The sequence below is a fragment of the Henckelia pumila genome, chromosome 2 (assembly GCF_033568475.1).
Source record: "Henckelia pumila isolate YLH828 chromosome 2, ASM3356847v2, whole genome shotgun sequence".
Lineage (NCBI taxonomy): Eukaryota > Viridiplantae > Streptophyta > Magnoliopsida > Lamiales > Gesneriaceae > Henckelia > Henckelia pumila.
In genome coordinates, this window is record NC_133121.1 from 51,908,504 (window position 1) to 51,929,736 (window position 21,233).

Consider the following 21,233-nt stretch of genomic DNA (forward strand, 5'->3'; position numbering starts at 1 on the left):
ATCTCAGTATACACTTAAAAATTCTTTTGTTAACATCACTAAGTTTACGCTTCCTTGAACAATTCTTATGGATCATTATGATATTGAGGAGGACATGTTTGTTTCCATGTATTAGTAAGGATGTGCTTATCTCACAGGGTCATGACATTTATGAACTAATTGATTGGAGTAAAGTCGCAGAACATGTAGGAACAAAAAGTAAATTACAATGTATTGATCATTATAACATGATGTGTATGAACTCCCCATGCTTCCCTCTTTCGGTATGCTATATTTTCCCATATTTGTACTTTAAAAAGGTCAGTTCAACAATATAACCTTAAGAATAGTTAGATGCTTATCCTTAGGACATGTCTTATGTCATGGAAAAGAACAAAGAGAAGCTCCAAGCTATGGCCCAAGAACTCAGTGAAATCAATAAAGGTCAGCCCATTCTATTAAATCTTTTGCTAACTAGAACTAGATAAACTTGCTAGAGGAGAACTACAAACTCATAAAATATCCTGCCTATGTGTGTTCATTTGTTAAGATGGTAATCTGTTCAAGAGAAACATGGCTTATTTATTGTGAGACCTCGGTTCTAAACAACTAATTAAGCATACAAGAACCAACCATTAAAGCAATTAGATTTTTTTTTTTAAAGAGAACGCCTCATGCTCGCGCGAGATGGACGTCTCGCGCGCGCGCAGGCTACACCACCAGAGCCCCGACTGAAGGCTCGCGCCCGCGCGAGATACGCCTCTCGCGCGCGCGCGGGCTAATAATTAGTGTGTGTATATATATATATATATTGGTTTTGTTTGGTTTTTTTTAATAATCTTTAATGGGTTGTGCACCATTTTTTTAAATATATAATACATTGGCTTCTCAAATAAAATAAGGTAATTTATTTTAAGTGGCGATCAAACTCTCTATTTTATGGGATATTTGATTCATTTTTTTTCTTCGACTCTTCTGAGTGGCCGATCAACACAGTGACACACAACATCCAATTAAGATTTAAGGTCGTTTTGCCTTTAAAAAAAGATTTAAGGGCATTTCGTAAATGATTTCAGGTTTTTTGTGTATTTTTTTCTTCATATCGTGTATTTTAAATCATTTTTTTCTCAAAAAATTAGGTTTTGGTTTCTTGAGAGCATATATTTCTTAATTCTTCTCTTTATTTTTTTTGTTTTAAATCTTTGTTTTATTTAATTATGGGACAACAAATTTGATATCAATTTTAGAAATACTAAAATTTATTGTAAAAAATGAAATTAGCATTGTTAATTTTTGTGTCTTTGATTATTTTTGTTTGACTATTTCTATCAATTGAATAATTGGTCGAAAATATTTGTGGATAACAATGTATTTTTACTATATTCATGAATCATAATTTAATTTAATTGATAAAGATAGAGTAGATAGTGTTAAAAAAACTTGCAAAAAATTAAATGCAATGAATCTCGTTTTATCTACTAAGTTTTATCCAAAAAAACTTTGCAGAACATGAGATGCTGCAATTAAAAATCCAATTTGAGCATTTTGATCATTTTTGACAACTTCTTTATATCAGAACTCACTCGAAACTTATTTAATTGTTTAGATCTTGAGAGAGGTTTGGGCTTAGTCCCCCTCTCTTGTTTTTCTTTTTTTATTTCTAATAATATCTCTCTTTTAAAAAAAAATCAAAAATCTATCTGTCTGTGTTTACGCTTTCAGTTTCTTCTTCGTTGGCCCCGCCCCCTCTTGTGTGATCCTGACTCCGCCCCAGGTAGTGCCTTCGTGCTAGGTATCTACAAAGTTTCTCCGTTGTATCCTGGGAGACAGACGTCCGTGTAATCCTCGAAACACATTCAGGAGGGGACTAATTTGTTTTAAGAAAACTGTACTAGTTACAGACCTCGGTTTGCTTGACTGTTTCCTTGCTCATTCGGTTTATACTTTTCAGTATTTACATACTCAATATACTACTGAATTGTTATACTATCTTAGTTCGTTCTAAGTATATTGTTTTTGTTATATTCACGTTTTCGAGTAGCATTTTGGATAACACGAATATCATGACCTTTTCAATGTCGAAAATCGTACAAAATCCTTCCAAACGATCATATTCTTGTTTCGTATAACTCAAACAAGGAACTTTAAAAGAGGTTTAATTAAAGTGTTAGAATTGAAGGAATAAGTTTGATGATTTTCTGCCGATCGATTAACATCAACCCATTGGACCAATGAAGAATTCTCCAGAAATTTCAATTCATATTTAAGCTTCTTATGGATTGAGAATATATTAAGAAGAAAACAGAGATTTATGCGGTTCGATGTGTTATTAATTAAGACCTAATTAAGTTCATGGAGAAACAACCAATGTTCGCTTGATGTTTTACGATTTTATCCTTGATGCAAATTACATGGCCCACATAACAAAGCATAAATGCTAATTAATATGTGATTTCTATGGTCATCAGTCGAATCCCATTTCCATGGCCTAACAATTAAAAAACTATTCTCTTATGGTCTCTGCACTAAGTCCATTCAACTTTAAGAACAAACAAGAAAAGAAAGAAAATAATAAAATATAAAAATTTTGTAGGTTTTGGAGAAATGTCATCATCCACTCCCCGATACTTCAAGGTGCCTTCTTACTCACTGTACCATTGTCAAATTAATTTCTATATGGTTTATTGGGAGGGAGCATCAATATAAATATATATATATTATCCTTTTAAATTAAAAACTAATAATTTTAAAATAAATATCACAAAATCATATATAACTTTATCCAAAAATTATTATTGTATCATTTTCTCAAAATACAAAATATTATTTTATTTACTAAAAATATCTTTAAACTTATTTAAGTAAATTTACGTCTCTTCTATATCTATAATATGATAATTTTTTTTTAATATTTGTCATACTTTTGAAATTTTTAATTATATAATCATATCACTCAAGATATAAAAATGATTATAACCAACGTTTTTAAGGTTAATTTTAAAATAATATATCAAATTCAAAAAAATTTATTTAACACAAAATTTTTAAATATATGTATGTATGCTACGAAACGACGCCAGTGTTAGATTAGGTATGCGCACCAAATAATAATATCTGAGGAACATCATCTAATAATTAGTCATCTTCGTCGTCGTATGATGTTTCTTGTGATGAAAAACAATACGATCTTTGTTGACTTAAAAACAAGGAAATGTTTAAAAAAAAACATAAAATGTTAAAGGAGGAAACCATTTTGAGAGTTTTTCTATTACTTTTCTTTTTCCAATCAAAAGAATAATGGAAATTTTAAGTTTAAACAATATTCAAGATCATCACTTAATAAATAGTTTTTTTTATTTTTTTCATTAAATGCTCCTTTGAAATATTGAAAATACACGTTTATTTCTTGTGAAAATTTAATTAGCAAATCCACATCTTTCATAAAATTTGCATGTTTTACCCTTCTAATTTTGATTTTGTGGACACGCGCGTTTTCTGCGCTTGAGTATGCATTTAATGACAATATAAAACATTTGGTAAAAAATGCACTTATATTGTAAGGTCCAAAAAGTCCACTAGATTAATTACGATAAATTAAATTAAATAATATGATTTAATACATGTTAATTGGAATATTTAATTGTTATGTTGAATTATGTGAATTATGTTAATACCTGAAATTTGTTGTGATGTGATGTGTTTTTTAAGTTTTTAGGTTGGTAATTAATTTGGGTCGTAAGGGCGAGTCTAGCCTTGGAACGAATATTTTGTTTTTATTTAAATTATATTTAAGGAGATGCAGTGAATCTTATTTATGGAGAGAGTTAAATATAATTTGAATCTTTAATTGTAATTAATGGGCGGTTTTGAGACCCCATTATTCACGAATTAAAAATCAAGCGTTCAGATTTCTTTTCTCTTTATTTGAACGCTCTCCTTCCTCTCAAAATCTCTCTCTCTCTCAAACACTGCAATCTCAAGGCTAGGGTTCTTCTACTTCTCAAAGCTAGATCATCTCTTCATCCAGGTTAATTCCAATCTCAAAATCAATCAGGAAAGTTTTTATTGTTTTGAAACTCATTCAAGACTATATCTATTTGAAGTTGAAATCCTAAGTGGTTTTTATGATGATCGATGCATGTTTCTTTGTAAAATTTTGTGAGTATGAAGTTAAACATGAAGCGTGAGGTGTTCTCGATGTCCTGGGTGTAGATGTAATGAGGTTTGATGGGTTTTGAAGTTAAGATGTAGAAATTTTGATGTGATATGGTGTTTTTGTAAGTTTGAATCAACTTCTTGATGTTGTTTGTGTTTCGGGCAAAATTCTTTTCAAGTTTTGAAGTTTTATGCCTAGAAATGAATTCTTTTCAAATGTCAATATTTTTGGGTGAAGGAGAATCATTTCAAGTTGAGAAAATCAGGAAGAAAGGGAGCAGGATTCGTCGCTTGGGATTTTCGGCAGACCGCCTCTCGCTCGAGCGCATAAATGTGCGCCCGAGCGAGAGACATGCCTCGCTCAAGCGGGCACTTTGTGCGCCCGAGCGAGCGGAGTTCTGCCTCATATTTTTGAGTTGAACAATTTCAAGTCTGTAATCTAATTTTAAGATCTTTTAAGCTCTTTTAAATGTTTTTAAGACATTGTATGGGAAAAGTTTCAAAATAGATTGTCCGAGACGGATGGAACAGCTCACGTGCATAGATCGGTTAAACTATGTATTGCATGATTATGTTATTTTCTCATGATAGCTATTTCTCATGAAATGTTTTAAAGCAGTTCACACATGAAGTTAACACGAGAAGTTTTAAGAGCATGAGAAAATAACATAATCATGCAATACATCTCATGAAATGTTTTAAAGCAGTTCACGCATGAAGTTAACACGAGAAGTTTTAAGAGCATGATTTTACGAAGTTTCGAGGTGCATAACAATGACATGATACATTATGATATGATAAGATGAATGTTATGTTGCATGAAAAATATTTTGATGGTTTATGCGTCTTGTAATGATTACACGAGGTATGCACTTCGAGATGAGCTCCAGAGTGGCTATCCATACATGCAGGGACGGAACCAGGATTTTGTTGTAGGGGGGGCTATTTTTATATGAAAAAAATATGAATTAAAATCATAGGGTCAATATACATATTAGATATATGTTAATATTTTATTATTCATATATCTTTCAACTTGTTTATGATTTAAAAAAAGAGTTTGAACATCAATCATGCTAGTAATGACACAAAATTTTAATATATCAATATTCTTATAAATATTTTCTATATTCAATAGTGAATGTAATTCAATAATTAAATTCTATTTTATAAAAAATTTCATGAAAATTTGATGTGTTAATGAATAAAATATATTTTCTCTTTAAAATAACTTGAATAATTTTTTTATATTTTATAAAGTATAAATTTTTGAATTTGATAATGTACATAATTATAAATATACTTTGTATTTACGATGTTATTTTCTACTCAATAGCATATAATGTTCAATATATTGAATGTTCCATGAAATGGTCTATATATACACAAAATTTTGAAGCCTAAATAACTTGAAATAAAACCCATATATATCAATAAATTAAAAAATTCAATTAACTACAAATAATAAATATATATAATACTCAATAAATTAAATATATATATATACTAACTATATGGGATGGGCTAGACTGGGCTGAAGCTCAGTCTAACCCCCCATATAGTTCCTTCCCTGCATACAGGGCTCACGGGATAGTTATATGGGGTATGCACTTCGGTATGAGCTTCGGAGTGGCAATCCAAAGAATGAAAATTTACGGTCTTAATGTCATATGCTTGTTGTACAACAGGAACTTATGAATGACTCTTTTGGACAGTTACCACAATTCACATATCTCATCACCCTTAAATGTTTTATGATGATGCATGTATGATAAGTTTTGCATTAAAGAAAATGTAATACTTTTGTGACGCCAATAATTTCTTAATTTAAGTTTCATGCCTAAATCAGTCTTTAATATTTATGATTTTAATTATCTTAATTTTCTGTGATAATTGCCTAAATATTACATTTTTTCTTGCGCATTAGAATTTATTATTTTTTTTACCTTTTGCAAAAATTATCATTTTAATTCTCGGACTAGTAAAATCAAATTTAATATTTTAAATTAGGATTTTTAAGCTTGTATTTTTATTTAGCGTAATTTAATTTATAGTCTCAATTGCTATTATGGTTTAACACTTTTAAAAGTGTGTAGCACTTTCTCCTAAATTCATAACACTCTCATTTTTCTAGGGTTTACCTATACTTATACACTTGGACCCAAAGTTGAACCCTAACTTCCAACACTTTGCACACACGCACACACACACACACATTCAAACTCATGCACACACACACACATAGCAGCGCAGATTTTCCCCTGTTCTTCATGGACCCCATCGGCTATGCCATTTTTCTTCATTAAGCTCTTCAATCATCATTTCTTCTCCGGAAAATCATTCCTAGGCAAGCTGGTTGAAGTTGTTGAGCTCGATTTTAGCTCATCTTCAACTCGAAGCAATCTCATTTCTCGCCCCATTTCGGTTTTGGGTTTAGCTCATTTGAGCTCTTGCACTTCGATTTCTAGCCTAGGCAAGGATAATGGATTTCTTTCTTCACCATGTGGATTACTATAGTTTATGTGCTTGCATTTCATGCTTTTAATTCAAGATATTTTTTTAGTGCCCTGTTTTCGAAGGCTTTCAGTAGCACTTGCAAAGAATGGTTCAGTTTTTCCTTGTTGTTTTGATTTGTAGAATGAGTTGTGCATTTGATTGTTGTTGGCATGAGGGTCTTGTGATTTTCGAACATTTCCATAATTTTATTTCTTATGGTTCGATCACTTTTTCCAGTTTTTTTTCAAGGCTTGCATTCGAACATTTCCAGAATTTTTTATGGCATTGATTCGATTATTCTCCTGATTAATTTACATGCCTTGTTGTTCGAATAATTTCCAAAAGTTTTCCTAGCATGTTGGTTCGAGCATGTCCAGCTTTTCTTTGTGCTTGTGTTCGAATTTTTGTTCAGAATTTATCTTGGCTTGTTGTTCGAATATATTCCAGATTTTTCCTTCATGGCATGGTTTGTATACTTGGTGTTGTATTGTGTTGATTGGATGGTGAATTTAAGAGCTAACATGGGTGAAATGTAGTCACATGGTAGTTCTTAGGATGGCTTGAAATTAGTTTGTGGATTGGAGTTGAGGCATTTTGAACTTGAGGATGGTGGGCTCGGTTTTGGTTGTGTGTAGGGGCTGCCATTTTGGAGCTGAGGTTAAGCAGGTAAAATGCGGGTTTTAAGTGTTGGAAATGAGTCTAATGCATTGTTCATGGTCCTAGATTATTGGCTTGGGAGATGGGAATCAAATAGCTAAGGTTTTGATTGAATATAAGACTAGGACATGAGCAGAATTTTAGGTGATGTTTGAGCTGTCCAGAAACTTATGGCTAAGGTGGGGTTAAAATCATAATTTTGTTATGGTCTTGGATCTGGAACTTGTCGTAGATGTCGGTAATATGTCGGTTCAAGCGGAAATCAATTCGGTTAATTTTGAGTCGATTTCTAGATTTTTGAACGAATAGGTGCAGAATTTTGAAGTTATAGGCTTGCTGCCCGGAAATATAATTTTTATAAAATTATTGCTTAGGAATAAAACTCCGAGGATGATTTTCTTATTTAGTTCTAAGTGTCATGGAGTCGTGGTTTCAAGCGAAATCTTTTTTGAATAATAATCGAGCAAGTTATAAGTTTTACGGGTGAACCGCTCGAATTGTCCTAAGCGCAAATTATGGGTTAAATTTTCATATTTTGGTTTGTCTCCTAAATCGCCATCCGGTCATCCATGTGTGAGACATTTAAATGATTATCGATCAAACATTTACATGTACATCATATTTACATATGCATGCTAAGTCTCATATTCAAGAACGAAAGAAAAATATTTTTAAGAACAAAGTGAGATGATTGTGACTGTAGAAAGTATGAGTTTGGATGAGTTGAGAGACGTTCTGACTTCCCTTACCAAATTTATGGGTTTAGATGAGTTGGAAGAAATCCTGGCTTCCCTTACCAAGTTTGGACGAGTTGGGAGAAATCCTGACTTCCCTTACCAAGTATGGGCAAGACGAGTTGGGTGTTATCCTGACTTTCTTGCGGCATAGTGCACTGCAGCCATGATCATGATCAAAATCACAGAGTCACAATCCAAGGATCTAAGTTCAATATTTATGACTATGTTTCAGTACAGTTTATTCAGTTATTTATGTTCGACTTAGCCATGCATATGTTTCCATCATGTTCACTTCATTCTTTTAGAAATCATTTATTTAAGTTAAGGGCACAAAGTATTTTATTACAAGCTATTTTTAATCTACATGTGCTTGTATTTATGTAGTACTTGTTATTCCACATATTCTTGCTGAGTCTTTAGTCTCACTACATTTATATGGTGCAGGTGAGGAGTTTTTCACAGAGGCTGAGGGGCTGGATCCCCAGAGTGAGGTCACCGGTGGTTGCAGGCCCTTGACCATCGTGTTTTTAGTTGTTCCGCAAACTCTGTTGTTTTTATTTATGAGTTGTAGTATTTTATACACTTTCAGTCATTTGCAGGATGTGTTTTCCCTGCTTTAGAATATTTGGCATGTAAACTTAACAGTTTATTGTTCCCCAACTATGTGGGATTAATTTCCCCTTTTTAGATTCTATGTTATCGTATTTGGATTTTATCAGGTGTTTATTTTATTTGTTTTGAATTGCTGAGTGTGTCAGTTGGGCTTATAGTATTTCTAATCGAGTCATGGCAAAAATTTTTAAAATTCCGAAATTTTTTATTTATTATTTATATTTAGATGGTTAGAGGCGTTTCAGTTGGTATCAGAGCACGGTCTTGGTTTGGGCTGTGCCTACTGCCGGTTGCCGAAACTCAAAGGATCTCGCCTCAAAGGCTGTAAGATTTAAGTTTACTTTATTGCTATTTGTTCAGATTGGTAGCATTAGTTTCTTAAATTATTTGAGCATGTTTGAGGTTAAATAAAAATATTTTTCTTAAGGCATGAAATTTGAATGTGGGAATTTGAACTTGTGTACAGATGGCACCTCGTCATGAGCCTCCTCCACCGCCGCCATCTCCTCCGCCCCCTCCACCAGTACATGTTGGGGCACAGGTGCTTGCAGGATTAGCCCGCATCTTGGAGCGGCATGCTGATGCTCCAAGGTCTAGACCCAGTACGGTCTATGAGTAGTTCAGGAAGATGGATCCCAAGGACTTTTCTGGCACTACGAATCCGATGTTAGCGGAGGGTTGGATTCGCTCGCTTGAAGTGATTTTTCGCTACATGGAGTTGGGAGATGAGCACCAAGTTTGCTGCATGATGTTCTTACCCAAGGATGGCGCTGCTTTGTGGTTTGAGGGTGTGGAGAAGACTATTGATGTTACCACCCTGACTTGGGAAGAATTCAAGACTCTCTTCTATGAGAAATACTATACAGCTGAGGTGAGGGTGCAGTTGAAGAAGGAGTTCATGAGTCTCCGGCAGGAAGTTCTGACTGTATCCGAGTTTGTGAGCAAATTTGAGAGGGGCTGCCACTTCGTGCCCTTGATAGGGAATGATGAGGCGGAGAAGTTGCAGCACTTTGTTGCGTGTCTGAGGCCCACTATTCGTAGGGATGTGATGATGGCTGAGCCAGTGGATTATGCAGCCACTATCAAGAAGTCTATGAGGTCCGAGCAGTCCTTGAAGGATATCAATGCTAAGGTTCATAGCAAGAGGACCTTCACTCATCAGATTCACCAGTAATAGCAGGGCAAGAGGCCATTTGCTGGGCCACAAAGAGAGCAGGGACCTTTTAGACCTCAGGGGCATCTGGCCCATAGACCACAGGGGCATCATGCACAGAGACCTCAGGGTCACCAGGCCCAGAGACCCGCTCCTCCCAAGGCTGGGGAGAAGCCACATTGCACGATTTGAAAGTGTGTCCATCATGGGAAGTGTTTGGCAGGTGCTGGAGTCTGTTTTTGGTGCAAGAAGCCAGGGCACATAGCTCCGAATTGTCCACAGCACAGTATGTCGACTCAAGGGAGAGTTTATGTGATGCAGGCCGAGGAGGCCGACCCTGATACCACACTCATCACAGGTAATATTTAGAGTATTCAATTAAGGGTGATTTAATTGATTCATTGATGCAATTTTTGATTATGAGCTTTCTTATTGTAAATGAGGACTTGTATTAGGTTGCATGATTCGTGTTAATTGTTTGTGTTAGCATGAATAATTCTGAATTTTCGGAAATTCGATGACTTAGAATGAACCTAAGTAGAACTTGTCTTATCTGTTTTCAATCTTTCTGTGGTTGTAATCACCATTAATGCAGGTAGAACTTTAGCAGCCGGTGTAGCCACTAGAGCCTTGTTAGACTCGGGGGCTACATATTCTTTTATTTCGGAGGCTTTTACCCGCAAGCAGGGTATTGAGTGTGAAGAGTTGTTTGGTGGATTCACAGTTACCATTCCATCAGGGGAAGAACTGTCCACGAGGAATATAGTGAAGAATCTTGAGCTCTTTTTGCTAGGGCAATCAGTGAGTGCAGATCTGATAGTGTTGCCCATGCCTGAGTTCGACATGACACTTGGGATGGACTGGATGACGAAGAATGTTGTGGTGATTGACTTCCAGCAGCGATCAATGATGGTCAGACCGGAGCGAGAAGAACCATTTTGGTTTAAGGCTACTAGGAGTTCGAGGAGGACTCAGATTATATCTTTCATGCAAGCTAAGCAGTTGGTGCATGATGGATGTGAGGCATTCTTAAACATCATATCTTTGACTGAGATGCCAGCACATCCAGGAATTCTTGATGTTGACGTCGTCAGAGATTTTGGGGATGTGTTCCCAGGCGATGTTGCAGGTATCCCACCTGACAGAGAAGTCGAGTTCTCTATTGAATTGGTACCGAATAATGTGCCAATATCTAAGGCACCATATAGATTGGCTCCTACGAAAATGAACCAACTGAAAGAGCAGATTCAAGAGTTACTTGACAAGGGGTTCATACGCCCTAGTTTCTCTCCGTGGGGCGCACCGGTCCTCTTTGTGAAAAAGAAAGACGGAAGTCTAAGGTTGTGCATTGATTATCGAGGGCTGAATGGAGTGATGGTAAAGAACAAGTACCCACTTACAAGAATTGAGGATCTCTTTGATCAGTTGCAAGGAGCCTCTGTATTTTCAAAGATTGATCTTCGTTCCAATTATCACCAGTTGAAGGTGAAGGAATCTGATTTGTTCAAGACAACATTTAGGACTCGTTATGGCCACTACGAGTTCCTTGTGATGCCGTTTGGAATGACGAACGCGCCCGCGCTCTTCATGGATCTTATGAACCGCATGTTTCAGCCGTACTTGGACCAGTTTGTCATTGTCTTCATTGATGATATCCTCATTTACTCGAAGGATAGAGAAGAACATTCGCAGCAGTTGAAGACAGTTCTTGAGGTACTTCGAAAGAAAAAGTTTTATGCTAAGTTCAACAAATGTGAATTCTGGTTGGAGAGTATACCATTCTTGGGCCATATTATTTCCAAGAGTGGAGTGGAAGTGGATCCTTAAAAGGTTCTTGTGGTGAAAGAGTGGTCAGTACCTAGAAACGCATCAGAGATTCGCAGTTTTCTCGGATTTGTCGGTTACTATAGGAAGTTTATCAAGGGCTTTTCATCAATTGTTGTGCCCTTGACGGCATTGACCAAGAAGAATGCCAAGTTTATTTGGAAGCCAGAGTGTCAAGAGAGCTTTGATGTGTTGAAGGAAGCTCTTACGACGGCACCAGTGTTAGCTATGCCATCAGGAGAGGGAGATTTTGTGGTTTATACTGATGCTTCCAAGTTTGGACTTGGGGTAGTGCTTATGCAGCAAGATATGGTTATTGCTTATGCTTCTAGGCAGTTTAAGGAGCATGAAAAGAAATACCCTACTCATGATTTCGAGTTAGAAGCAGTGGTGTTCACTCTCAAGATTTTGAGACACTATCTCTATGGAGATAAGTGTAAGAAATTCACCAACCATAAAAGCCTCAAATACTTCTTCACCCAGAAGGAGTTGAACATGAGGCAACGGTGATGGTTAGAGTTGGTGAAAGACTATGACTGCGACATTAGTTAACAACCGGGTAAGGCTAATGTCATCACAGATGCATTGAGCAGAAAGACAGCAGTGATTGCCTCTTTGACGGTGTCTACACCGTTGTAGGATGAGATTCAGATATTCGGACTAGAGTTCTATGCCGAGGGTAGAGCTCCTAGATTGTCAGCCTTGACAGTGCAGACTATGTTGTTTGACTGTATCAGAGTTGCTCAAGCAGTTGATGAGCAGTTGAGTAAGTGGAGACAGAGAGCTGACAAGAGAGGCAGTGATTTGTATTCAGTAGTAAACGGGATTGTGAGGTTCAGAGGTCGAATTTGGGTGCCCGCGAGTTACTATCATGGCAGAGGCACATACATCACCGTACTCTATCCACCCAGGCAGTACGAAGATGTATTGGGACTTTCAGCAGTTGTATTGGTGGCCGAGCATGAAGCGCGATATCGCCCGATTTGTGTCAGAGTGTCTGACATGCCAGCAGGTCAAAGCATAATATCAGAGACCTGCAGGATTACTTAAGTCACTCCCTATTCCCGAGTGGAAATGTGAGAATATTACTATGGATTTTGTTTAGCACTGCCTTTCACCCCCTGACGGATGGACAGTCCGAGAGGGTGATTCAGATTCTAGAGGATCTTCTGAGAGCCTGTGTTATTGACTTCCATGATAGTTGGGAGTAGAGGTTACCGTTGGTGGAATTTGCATATAACAACAGCTATCAGGCCACCATTGGTATGGTGCCTTACAAGGCACTCTATGGGAGACCGTGTAGATCACCGGTATTGTGGACATAGATTGGTTAGAGATCAGATTTAGGACCAGAGATTGTTCAGCAGACCGCCGAGGTTGTAGCCAAGATCCGTGACAGGATGAGGACTGCACAGAGAAGACAGAAGAGTTACGCTGATCATAGGATGAGAGACTTAGAGTTCTTGGTAGGAGATCATGTGTTTGTCCGAGTAGCTCCTATGAAGGGTGTAATGATATTTGGGAAGAAAGGGAAATTATGTAGTGGCCCGTATCCAAAACTAATGATTAATGAGTAATGAGTAATTAAATCGTATAATCATGTCAGGATTAAGTAAAACATGATTAAGGAAATTCCAGAAGGGTTAACGGATTCCAGAAATGGATCCAGGACACTCGAAAATGGCTTAGAGGGTTTCATGACTCAAGTGGGATCGGAACCACCGATCCAGGATCGGAGCCTCCGATCTTGGTGAGTTCGGAACCACATCGGAAGCAGGGAGATCGGAACGTCCGATCAGGATCGGAGCTTCCGATGGCTGTCGGTGACAGGTGTGTGGTTGCATGTGGACCGAATTGACACGTAGCGAACGGAACTTCCGATCGGGGAACGGAGCTTCCGATCTAAACAAACGGAGCTTCCGATCGAGGAACGGAGCTTCCGATCGATGCCTATAAATATGAGGTCCGAGCTCCTCATTTCTTGCCAATTCCGAGTTCCTCTCCTTCGCCTAGTAGCTCTATTTTAGGGCTTTGGGTACTCTTATTTTAGAGTTGGAGTAGGGAATATATTTTAGTATAGTCAGACAGTGTCTGACATAGTAGCAGAGCAGTGCTCGAGTAACGGAGCAGCGCTCGTGTAGCGGAGTAGTGCTCGAGGCTGTGGAGCTGCAGCAGGGGTGTGCCCCTAGTTGTGGGATAGTCGCCATCAGTGGGCTGACGATGGACGCAGGTATAGCTATGGTCTCCTTAAATTATTTAGGAGTATGCAATAGCTTAGTTAAGGCTTTTAGCGCTTATTGAATGATGCATGGGTATTTGCATTGTAGACTTGATGATAGGCTTGGAACCTAGAGTGGGACTACTAGGACTGCCTTAGAAAGGTACGTAAGTACTGACTGAGATTGCCAGCGGATATGCATTCTTATATGTTGCATTTATGTGTTTGCATGTTATTATTGTTATGCGGCATGTGCATATCATCTTGTGCCTGTACATCTGTATATCTTTCTAGATGAGCCAGTTAGGGTTGCTCAGCCCTGTTAGGACGTTTGATATCGAGTACCCTTAGGTACTGATACCTCGAGGACTCCATGGTCCGCGTCCGGGATTCGGGAATGAGTGGTCGCACACAGTGGTTAGCTACCCCGATGTGACGAGCTTATATCCCAGGCGCCAGTATGAGCAGTTTGTATACAGTTATCCCAGATATGGATACCCTGTCATTTGCATGCATCATATTTGTATGTTTATCCGTATTTGCGTATTGAGCTTAGAGCTCACGTTTAGTCTTTTCTGTATATCTGGACACCCTATTCGACGGGGCAGATTTAGGTGCAGGGTTTGAGCACCAGGAGCTTGGAGTAATCAGTGACCTTGAAGACATCAGGATTAGCTGTAGGTTTTATTTAAAGTTATTCGATTGGGTTGTATGATCGAATCTGTTTAGCCGGTTGTATTCCGTCGATCTTTTTGTATTTAAGTCTTCCGCAGCGATGTTATTTAATGCATGTTTTATTATGCTCTTATCTTTGATTAGGTAGTGGATCCGGTATGGGTCGCTACATTTATTGGTATCAGAGCAATGCATGCAAGGGACTTAAGAAATTGATATTAAGACTTCTTGATTATCCTTGTAGGATTGATTGAGGCCCAGCGAAAGAAGATTTGGTTCTTCATTGCCGAGGTTTGCGGCATAAGTCTTTACTATAAGGAATGCAACAGTGATGAGAACACCAGTAGTAGCATATCGATAGATAGACTGACTGCTGTGGACAGTTCATCATTCGATGCATTAGGATGTTGATCGAAGAATATATGGATTCCAGCCAACGAAGACTGGAAGAGAAGATCGAGTATATCGCGTCAGATACCTCTGAGGGCTTTTTGGAACGAATGGTGTTTAATAATCCATGTGGTTCCAGTCCTCGAATATTTTCCACTCGTAATTGGAGAGATTGTTAGATAGACCTTTACCAGGGAATGCTTCGAGTGCCTAAGGCATGGCAGGTTCCTAGCGTAAGGTCTGTAAACTCATGCAGAACATGGTTTTGCCGGTATGCTTGCATTGATGCTTTTGTTAGGCATACGGGAAACTTCATGTTCAAAAGCATGATTCGGATACAAGAAGAACGCTGATGGTAGATCACGAGCAAAAGAAGTCGACCGACATGCACTGACGCAGAGCATAGCTGGTTAGATATTACGTGTCATTTCTCCAGAGTTCTTCGCGGGAGGACATGTAGAGAGACTTGGATGGGAGTATGCTTGTATCGATGCGTGTGTCGATGGGAAGCTTCATGCTCAAGGAACGAAGACAAGATTTGATGATTTTAAATACTGTATTGTTGTAGTTGTAAACAGTATTTCAGTTGTAATGAATCATCAGAATTTGGTTGTATCAGTTCAAGTTATTGGATGTACATTTGTTGTATTTTGAATACTGTATGTATTACATGGGATTGTAATAAAGGAAATTGTACATAACTTAAAGTAATGATACATGTTTTATTTATTCAGCAATTCGTGATTGATTGCAAGTAATTTTATAAAGTTTGGCTTGGAATTAGTTGATTGGTAATCAACTAGGTTAGCTCATGGATTTTGGGTAAGCCAGCGGTAACGAATTGAAGTGTGGTTAGTCTAGGTGTTTTCCTAGGATTAACCTATTTAGTCATTTGACTGGGTTAGTGCCATTGATGAGGTGATTCATCTGGGGGCATGGGATTATTGATCTTGTTTTGAAATTTTGAGTTTCGTTCTAGGTGATTTCCGTAGATCAATAGCTTGATTAACCTTCATAGGTTGAGACTTCGTGATGATGGGATTTCATCGGGATACCAAGTTGAGTATATATACCGAGAGTTGTGGACTATGACCATGACTAGACATGATGGAGCGCGACCCTATGCCAATGTTACTCTGGGAGTCTTTCGTACTTTGGAGAATGTCTGGAAGCCTTCGTGCTTCAGGATTGGCGGTGGGAAGGCTACTAGTCTAGAGTTGTGGTAACAGTCACAATGGGGTATGAATTTGGATTAGTTGTCTTGGTTAGGTATCAGTGGTTTAGATATCGTCTGACTGTCGTCAGAGATATTGGCTGGTTAAGTATCTGTGGTTTAGATATCGTCTGACTGTCGTCAGAGATATTGCTTTGGATTTTGTCATAAGGACCAGTCTTGGAGGGATTTCCTTGACAAGTGCATACTCTGAGCAGATAGTTTTAGACTATTGGTTACTGCTAGACTAGTGGATCTAGTCGGTGTTTGGTTGCTCTGGTGATAGGGGCTAACTAGGAGTTTGGTTTGTGAACTTCCTATAACGTTTGACTCGGGGATTAGTATTTTTTTCAGCATTGATGGTTTCCTTCAGTGATAGATTATATCCGATGCTAAGGATTGTACATGACGATTTGAGGCGTGAGGATAGCGTGATTTATGCCAGTGTACACTTTGTGGTGATTTCAGGTGGGACACCGCGGCAAGTAACCTCAGTCTCGATTTGTTGCAGTCTTAGCAAGAGATATAATTATCAGGAGTATGTTCAACGATAGTTGAAATCATTCGGACTTGTATTGCTTCTTGAGTTGAACAAGTCTTTATGATCATCTTGGATGAAGATAGACAGTGGATAGTATGTCTAGACTGGTGCAGGTTTAGCACTAGTGACTACTTGTAACTGTTGTCTGACTCTGTCAAAGATGAGTGATTGAATCAGCTGTGATTCTTTTGATTTCAAGTATTTGGGATCTGCGGACGTGTGGCATTGAGATCATTGATAGTGATCGGCCATGGGATTTTTCATTGATCTGTGATTGTCTGATTAGAATTTGTATCGTCAGGCATAGCAAGAGCTACAGTAGATCAACTTGATTGATCAGAATATTCCAATTGGTACTGATTGGGATATAGTGAATCAAGAAGTGCTGGAATAGTACTTAAGTATGGTATGCTATGATATAGAGATTCAAGTGCATTTAGGAAATTCTTTAGTCGCTAAGGAATCTCCAGGGATGCGGAATCGAGACTTTTGGATTCTGCGGATCACGAAAGTGGTCATTAGATTTCTTTTGTGATCGTAGTTGTTGGTAACGTTGCTTTGGCTACCAGTGACGGATTTTGATCTGAACATTTCTTGGTTTTAGCAATGATTTATTCAGTTTGCGGAAAAAGGATTCAGTGATTGTTCCTGGGTTGTCAGTGAACGAATTTTGGAGACTGTTAGTCGGAATGATCAGCTTGGGTGCTTCCAGCAGATTTCTCAAGAGTTGTTCTTGAGCGGTAATTCGACAAGTGCTTTTGGATTTCAATGAGCATTAGCATGATAGCATTAGTTGTTTCATGGGATGAGACAACAGCTGAGACTTGTGTTTCTGAGTCTGGCAGGTTGTTGTCACTGATATCCCAGTGCGTTCTGATATGCTGTGTCATTGAAAGGATTTGATAACGTAATTGCCATCCGTATTGATAGATTCTGTGCGGGATCGCGGTGAATCAGTTTGGTTATCCCCGCTAGGGAGCCAAGGGTTTGGTTATCTGGAACAGGATTAACTGGAATCATTTTCGTTGATACTATCTCTAGTTCTGATATGGAAGTAAACATCTGATTGAGACTACTGCTGAGGATGGTGTGGTCCATCTGGGAGTTTTAGCATGATGTTAGTGAATTTCGAGACGACGACCTCGAAGAATGCTTTTAGACAAGAAATTGTGTATAAGGATCTTATCACAATTGGGGTTAGTAATCTTTGTTTGCTAGTTGTTGTTCTTTGGGAACATTTGTTGGCCAATGGCAGGGTGAGTACTGAAAGTACATACTATGACGCCAGGAATTGTCAGAATTTTGTTGTTATCCATCGGATCAAGGTTTATCGCAATTATTCTAAGGATTTCAAATGGTTATAGTCGCGTGCAGTGGTACGATTGCTCTGCGAGCGGGTGACCGGTAGCTGCCATTTCTATTCGCATAAGGTACTGTTTTGGAAAATATAATTTATCCTTCGTGATAAAAAGTAACTCACACGAGTTCTTGGAAAAAGGATATCTAGGATTTGACCGAGAGTTGAATCTAGGTTGATTGTTTAGGGCTTTTCGATAACATCAAGAGATGAGATGTTACCGTTAGACCAGTGAGATACAATGTGTTGTATCTTGTTCTCTAGTTGGACTGCGATGAAGTTCGTACATATCTATAGATAACTGCTGATTAATTACTATCTTAGCAAGGGTGTCATCGCTAAGATTTGTAGGCAGTGTGACTGATTCAATGGGCAAGTTGGACCGAAGGTGCCGTGTTGTTGAGGTTATCGATGGATAAATGACGGTAGTCAATAGTGTTACACTATTTTATCAAGGATTGGGTCTGTCGAAGGTTATTCGACCCAATATTTGGAACCGGAACTATTGCTGAATTGGACAAGTGGTTTGTACTATATTCCGAGGTTTACCTTAGATTTCGAGGACGAAATCCATTTAAGGTGGTGGGAATGTAGTGGCCCGTATCCAAAACTAATGATTAATGAGTAATGAGTAATTAAATCGTATAATCATGTCGGGATTAAGTAAAACATGATTAAGAAAATTCCAGAAGGGTTAACGGATTCCAGAAATGGATCCAGGACACTCGAAAATGGCTTAGAGGGTTTCATGACTCGAGTGGGATCGGAACCACCGATCCAGGATCGGAGCCTCCGATCTTGGTGATTTCGGAACCACATCGGAAGCAGGGAGATCGGAACGTCTGATCAGGATCGGAGCTTTCGATGGCTGTCGGTGATAGGTGTGTGGTTGCATGTGGACCGAATTGACACGTAGCGAACGGAACTTCCGATCGGGGAACGGAGCTTCCGATCTAAACGAACGGAGCTTCCGATCGAGTAACGGAGCTTCCGATCGATGCCTATAAATATGAGGTCCGAGCTCCTCATTTCTTGCCAATTCCAAGTTCCTCTCCTTCGCCTAGTAGCTCTATTTTAGGGCTTTGGGTACTCTTATTTTAGAGTTGGAGTAGGGAATATATTTTAGTATAGTCAGACAGTGTCTGACATAGTAGCAGAGCAGTGCTCGAGTAGCGGAGCAGCGCTCGTGTAGCGGAGTAGTGCTCGAGGCTGTGGAGCTGCAGCAGGGGTGTGCCCCTAGTTGCGGGATAGTCGCCATCAGTGGGCTGACGACGGACGCAGGTATAGCTATGGTCTTCTTAAATTATTTAGGAGTATGCAATAGCTTAGTTAAGGCTTTTAGCGCTTATTGAATGATGCATGGGTATTTGCATTGTAGACTTGATGATAGGCTTGGAACCTAGAGTGGGACTACTAGGACTGCCTTAGAAAGGTACGTAAGTACTGACTGAGATTGCCAGCGGATATGCATGCTTATATGTTGCATTTATGTGTTTGCATGTTATTATTGTTATGCGGCATGTGCATATCATCTTGTGCCTGTACATCTGTATATCTTTCTAGATGAGCCAGTTAGGGTTGCTCAGCCCTGTTAGGACGTTTGATATCGAGTACCCTTAGGTACTGATACCTCGAGGACTCCATGGTCCGCGTCCGGGATTCGGGAATGAGTGGTCACACACAGTGGTTAGCTACCCCGATGTGACGAGCTTATATCCCAGGCGCCAGTATGAGCAGTTTGTATACAGTTATCCCAGATATGGATACCCTGTCATTTGCATGCATCATATTTGTATGTTTATCCGTATTTGCGTATTGAGCTTAGAGCTCACGTTTAGTCTTTTCTGTATATCTGGACACCCTATTCAACGAGGCAGATTTAGGTGCAGGGTTTGAGCACCAGGAGCTTGGAGTAATCAGTGACCTTGAAGACAGCAGGATTAGCTGTAGGTTTTATTTAAAGTTATTCGATTGGGTTGTATGATCGAATCTGTTTAGCCGGTTGTATTCCGTCGGTCTTTTTGTATTTAAGTCTTCCGCAGCGATGTTATTTAATGCATGTTTTATAATGCTCTTATCTCTGATTAGGTAGTGGATCCGGTATGGGTCGCTACAAATTAGCACCGAGGTTCATAGGACCCTTTGAGATATTGGACAGAGTAGGGGCATTGGCTTATAGGGTGGCCTTGCCACCTAACCTTGATGGAGTTCATAACGTCTTTCATGTATCGATGCTGAGGAAGTACGTCTCGAATCCGTCTCATGTGCTTAGCATGGAACATCTTCAGTTATCTCTTCACATGACATATGAGGAGAGGCCCATCCGGATTCTGGATAGACAGGAGAGGAGACTCTGGAACAAGTCAATCCCGATGATCAAAGTGAGATGGCAGAACCATTCAGATGAAGAGGCCACTTGGGAAGCAGAGGGATATCAGGACTCGTTATCCAGAACTTTTTGATAATTCTTAATTTCGAGGAGGAAATTTCATATTAGGGAGGGAGGAATTGTGACGCCTAGAATTTATTAATTTAAGTTTCATGCCTAAATCAGTCTTTAATATTTATCATTTTAATTATCTTAATTTTATGTGATAATTTCCTAAATATTACATTTTTTCCCGCGCATTAGAATTTATTATATTTTTAACTTTTGCTAAAATTAGCATTTTAATTCCCAGACTAGTAAAATCAAATTTAATATTTTAAATTAGGATTTTTAAGCTTGTATTTTTATTTAGCACGATTTAATTTATAGTCCCAATTGCTATTATGGTTTAGCACCTTTTAAAAGTGTGTAGCACTTTCTCCTAAATTCATAACACTCTCATTTTTTTTGGGTTTACCTATACTTATGCACTTGGACCCAAAGTTGAACCCTAGCCTCCAACACTTTGCACACACACACACACACATTCAAACTCATGCACACACACACATAGCAGCACATATTTTCCCTTATTCTTCATGGAACCCATCGGCTATGCCATTTTTCTTCATTAAGCTCTCCAATATTCATTTCTTCTCCGGAAAATCATTCCTAGGCAAGCTGGATGAAGTTGTTGAGCTCGATTTTAGCTCATCTTCGACTCGAAGCAATCTCATTTCTCGCCTCATTTAGGTTTCGGGTTTAGCTCATTTGAGCTCTTGCACTTTGATTTCTAGCATAGGCAAGGATAATGGGTTTCTTTCTTCACCATGTGGATTACTATAGTTTATGCTCTTG

General features: G+C 38.4%; 2 protein-coding genes across 2 annotated transcripts; both read left to right on the forward strand.

Moving 5' to 3' along the window:
• Nucleotides 1-9,264: 9,264 nt before the first annotated feature.
• Nucleotides 9,265-9,810, forward strand: LOC140877608 (uncharacterized). Its single transcript, XM_073281143.1, has one exon. It carries the CDS (start codon nucleotides 9,265-9,267, stop codon nucleotides 9,808-9,810), a length of 546 nt encoding a protein of 181 aa, XP_073137244.1.
• Nucleotides 9,811-10,077: 267 nt separating this feature from the next.
• Nucleotides 10,078-20,469, forward strand: LOC140877609 (uncharacterized). The gene is made up of 6 exons (XM_073281144.1): nucleotides 10,078-10,147; nucleotides 10,385-11,166; nucleotides 11,419-11,502; nucleotides 11,620-12,003; nucleotides 12,253-12,625; nucleotides 20,096-20,469. The coding sequence occupies exons 1-6, from the start codon at nucleotides 10,078-10,080 to the stop codon at nucleotides 20,467-20,469; spliced, it is 2,067 nt and encodes a 688-aa protein (XP_073137245.1).
• The last annotated feature ends 764 nt before the right edge of the window (nucleotides 20,470-21,233 follow it).

Coding starts and splice junctions, on each gene's coding strand:
- LOC140877608 (XM_073281143.1), top strand. CDS start 9,265: ATGGATCCCAAGGACTTTTCTGGCACTACGAATCCGATGTTAGCGGAG.
- LOC140877609 (XM_073281144.1), top strand. CDS start 10,078: ATGTCGACTCAAGGGAGAGTTTATGTGATGCAGGCCGAGGAGGCCGAC. Junction 12,004..12,252: donor ATTTCGAGTTAGAAGCAGTG/GTGTTCACTCTC, acceptor ACACCGTTGTAG/GATGAGATTCAGATATTCGG. Junction 12,626..20,095: donor AGTGTCTGACATGCCAGCAG/GTCAAAGCATAA, acceptor ATCTCTGATTAG/GTAGTGGATCCGGTATGGGT.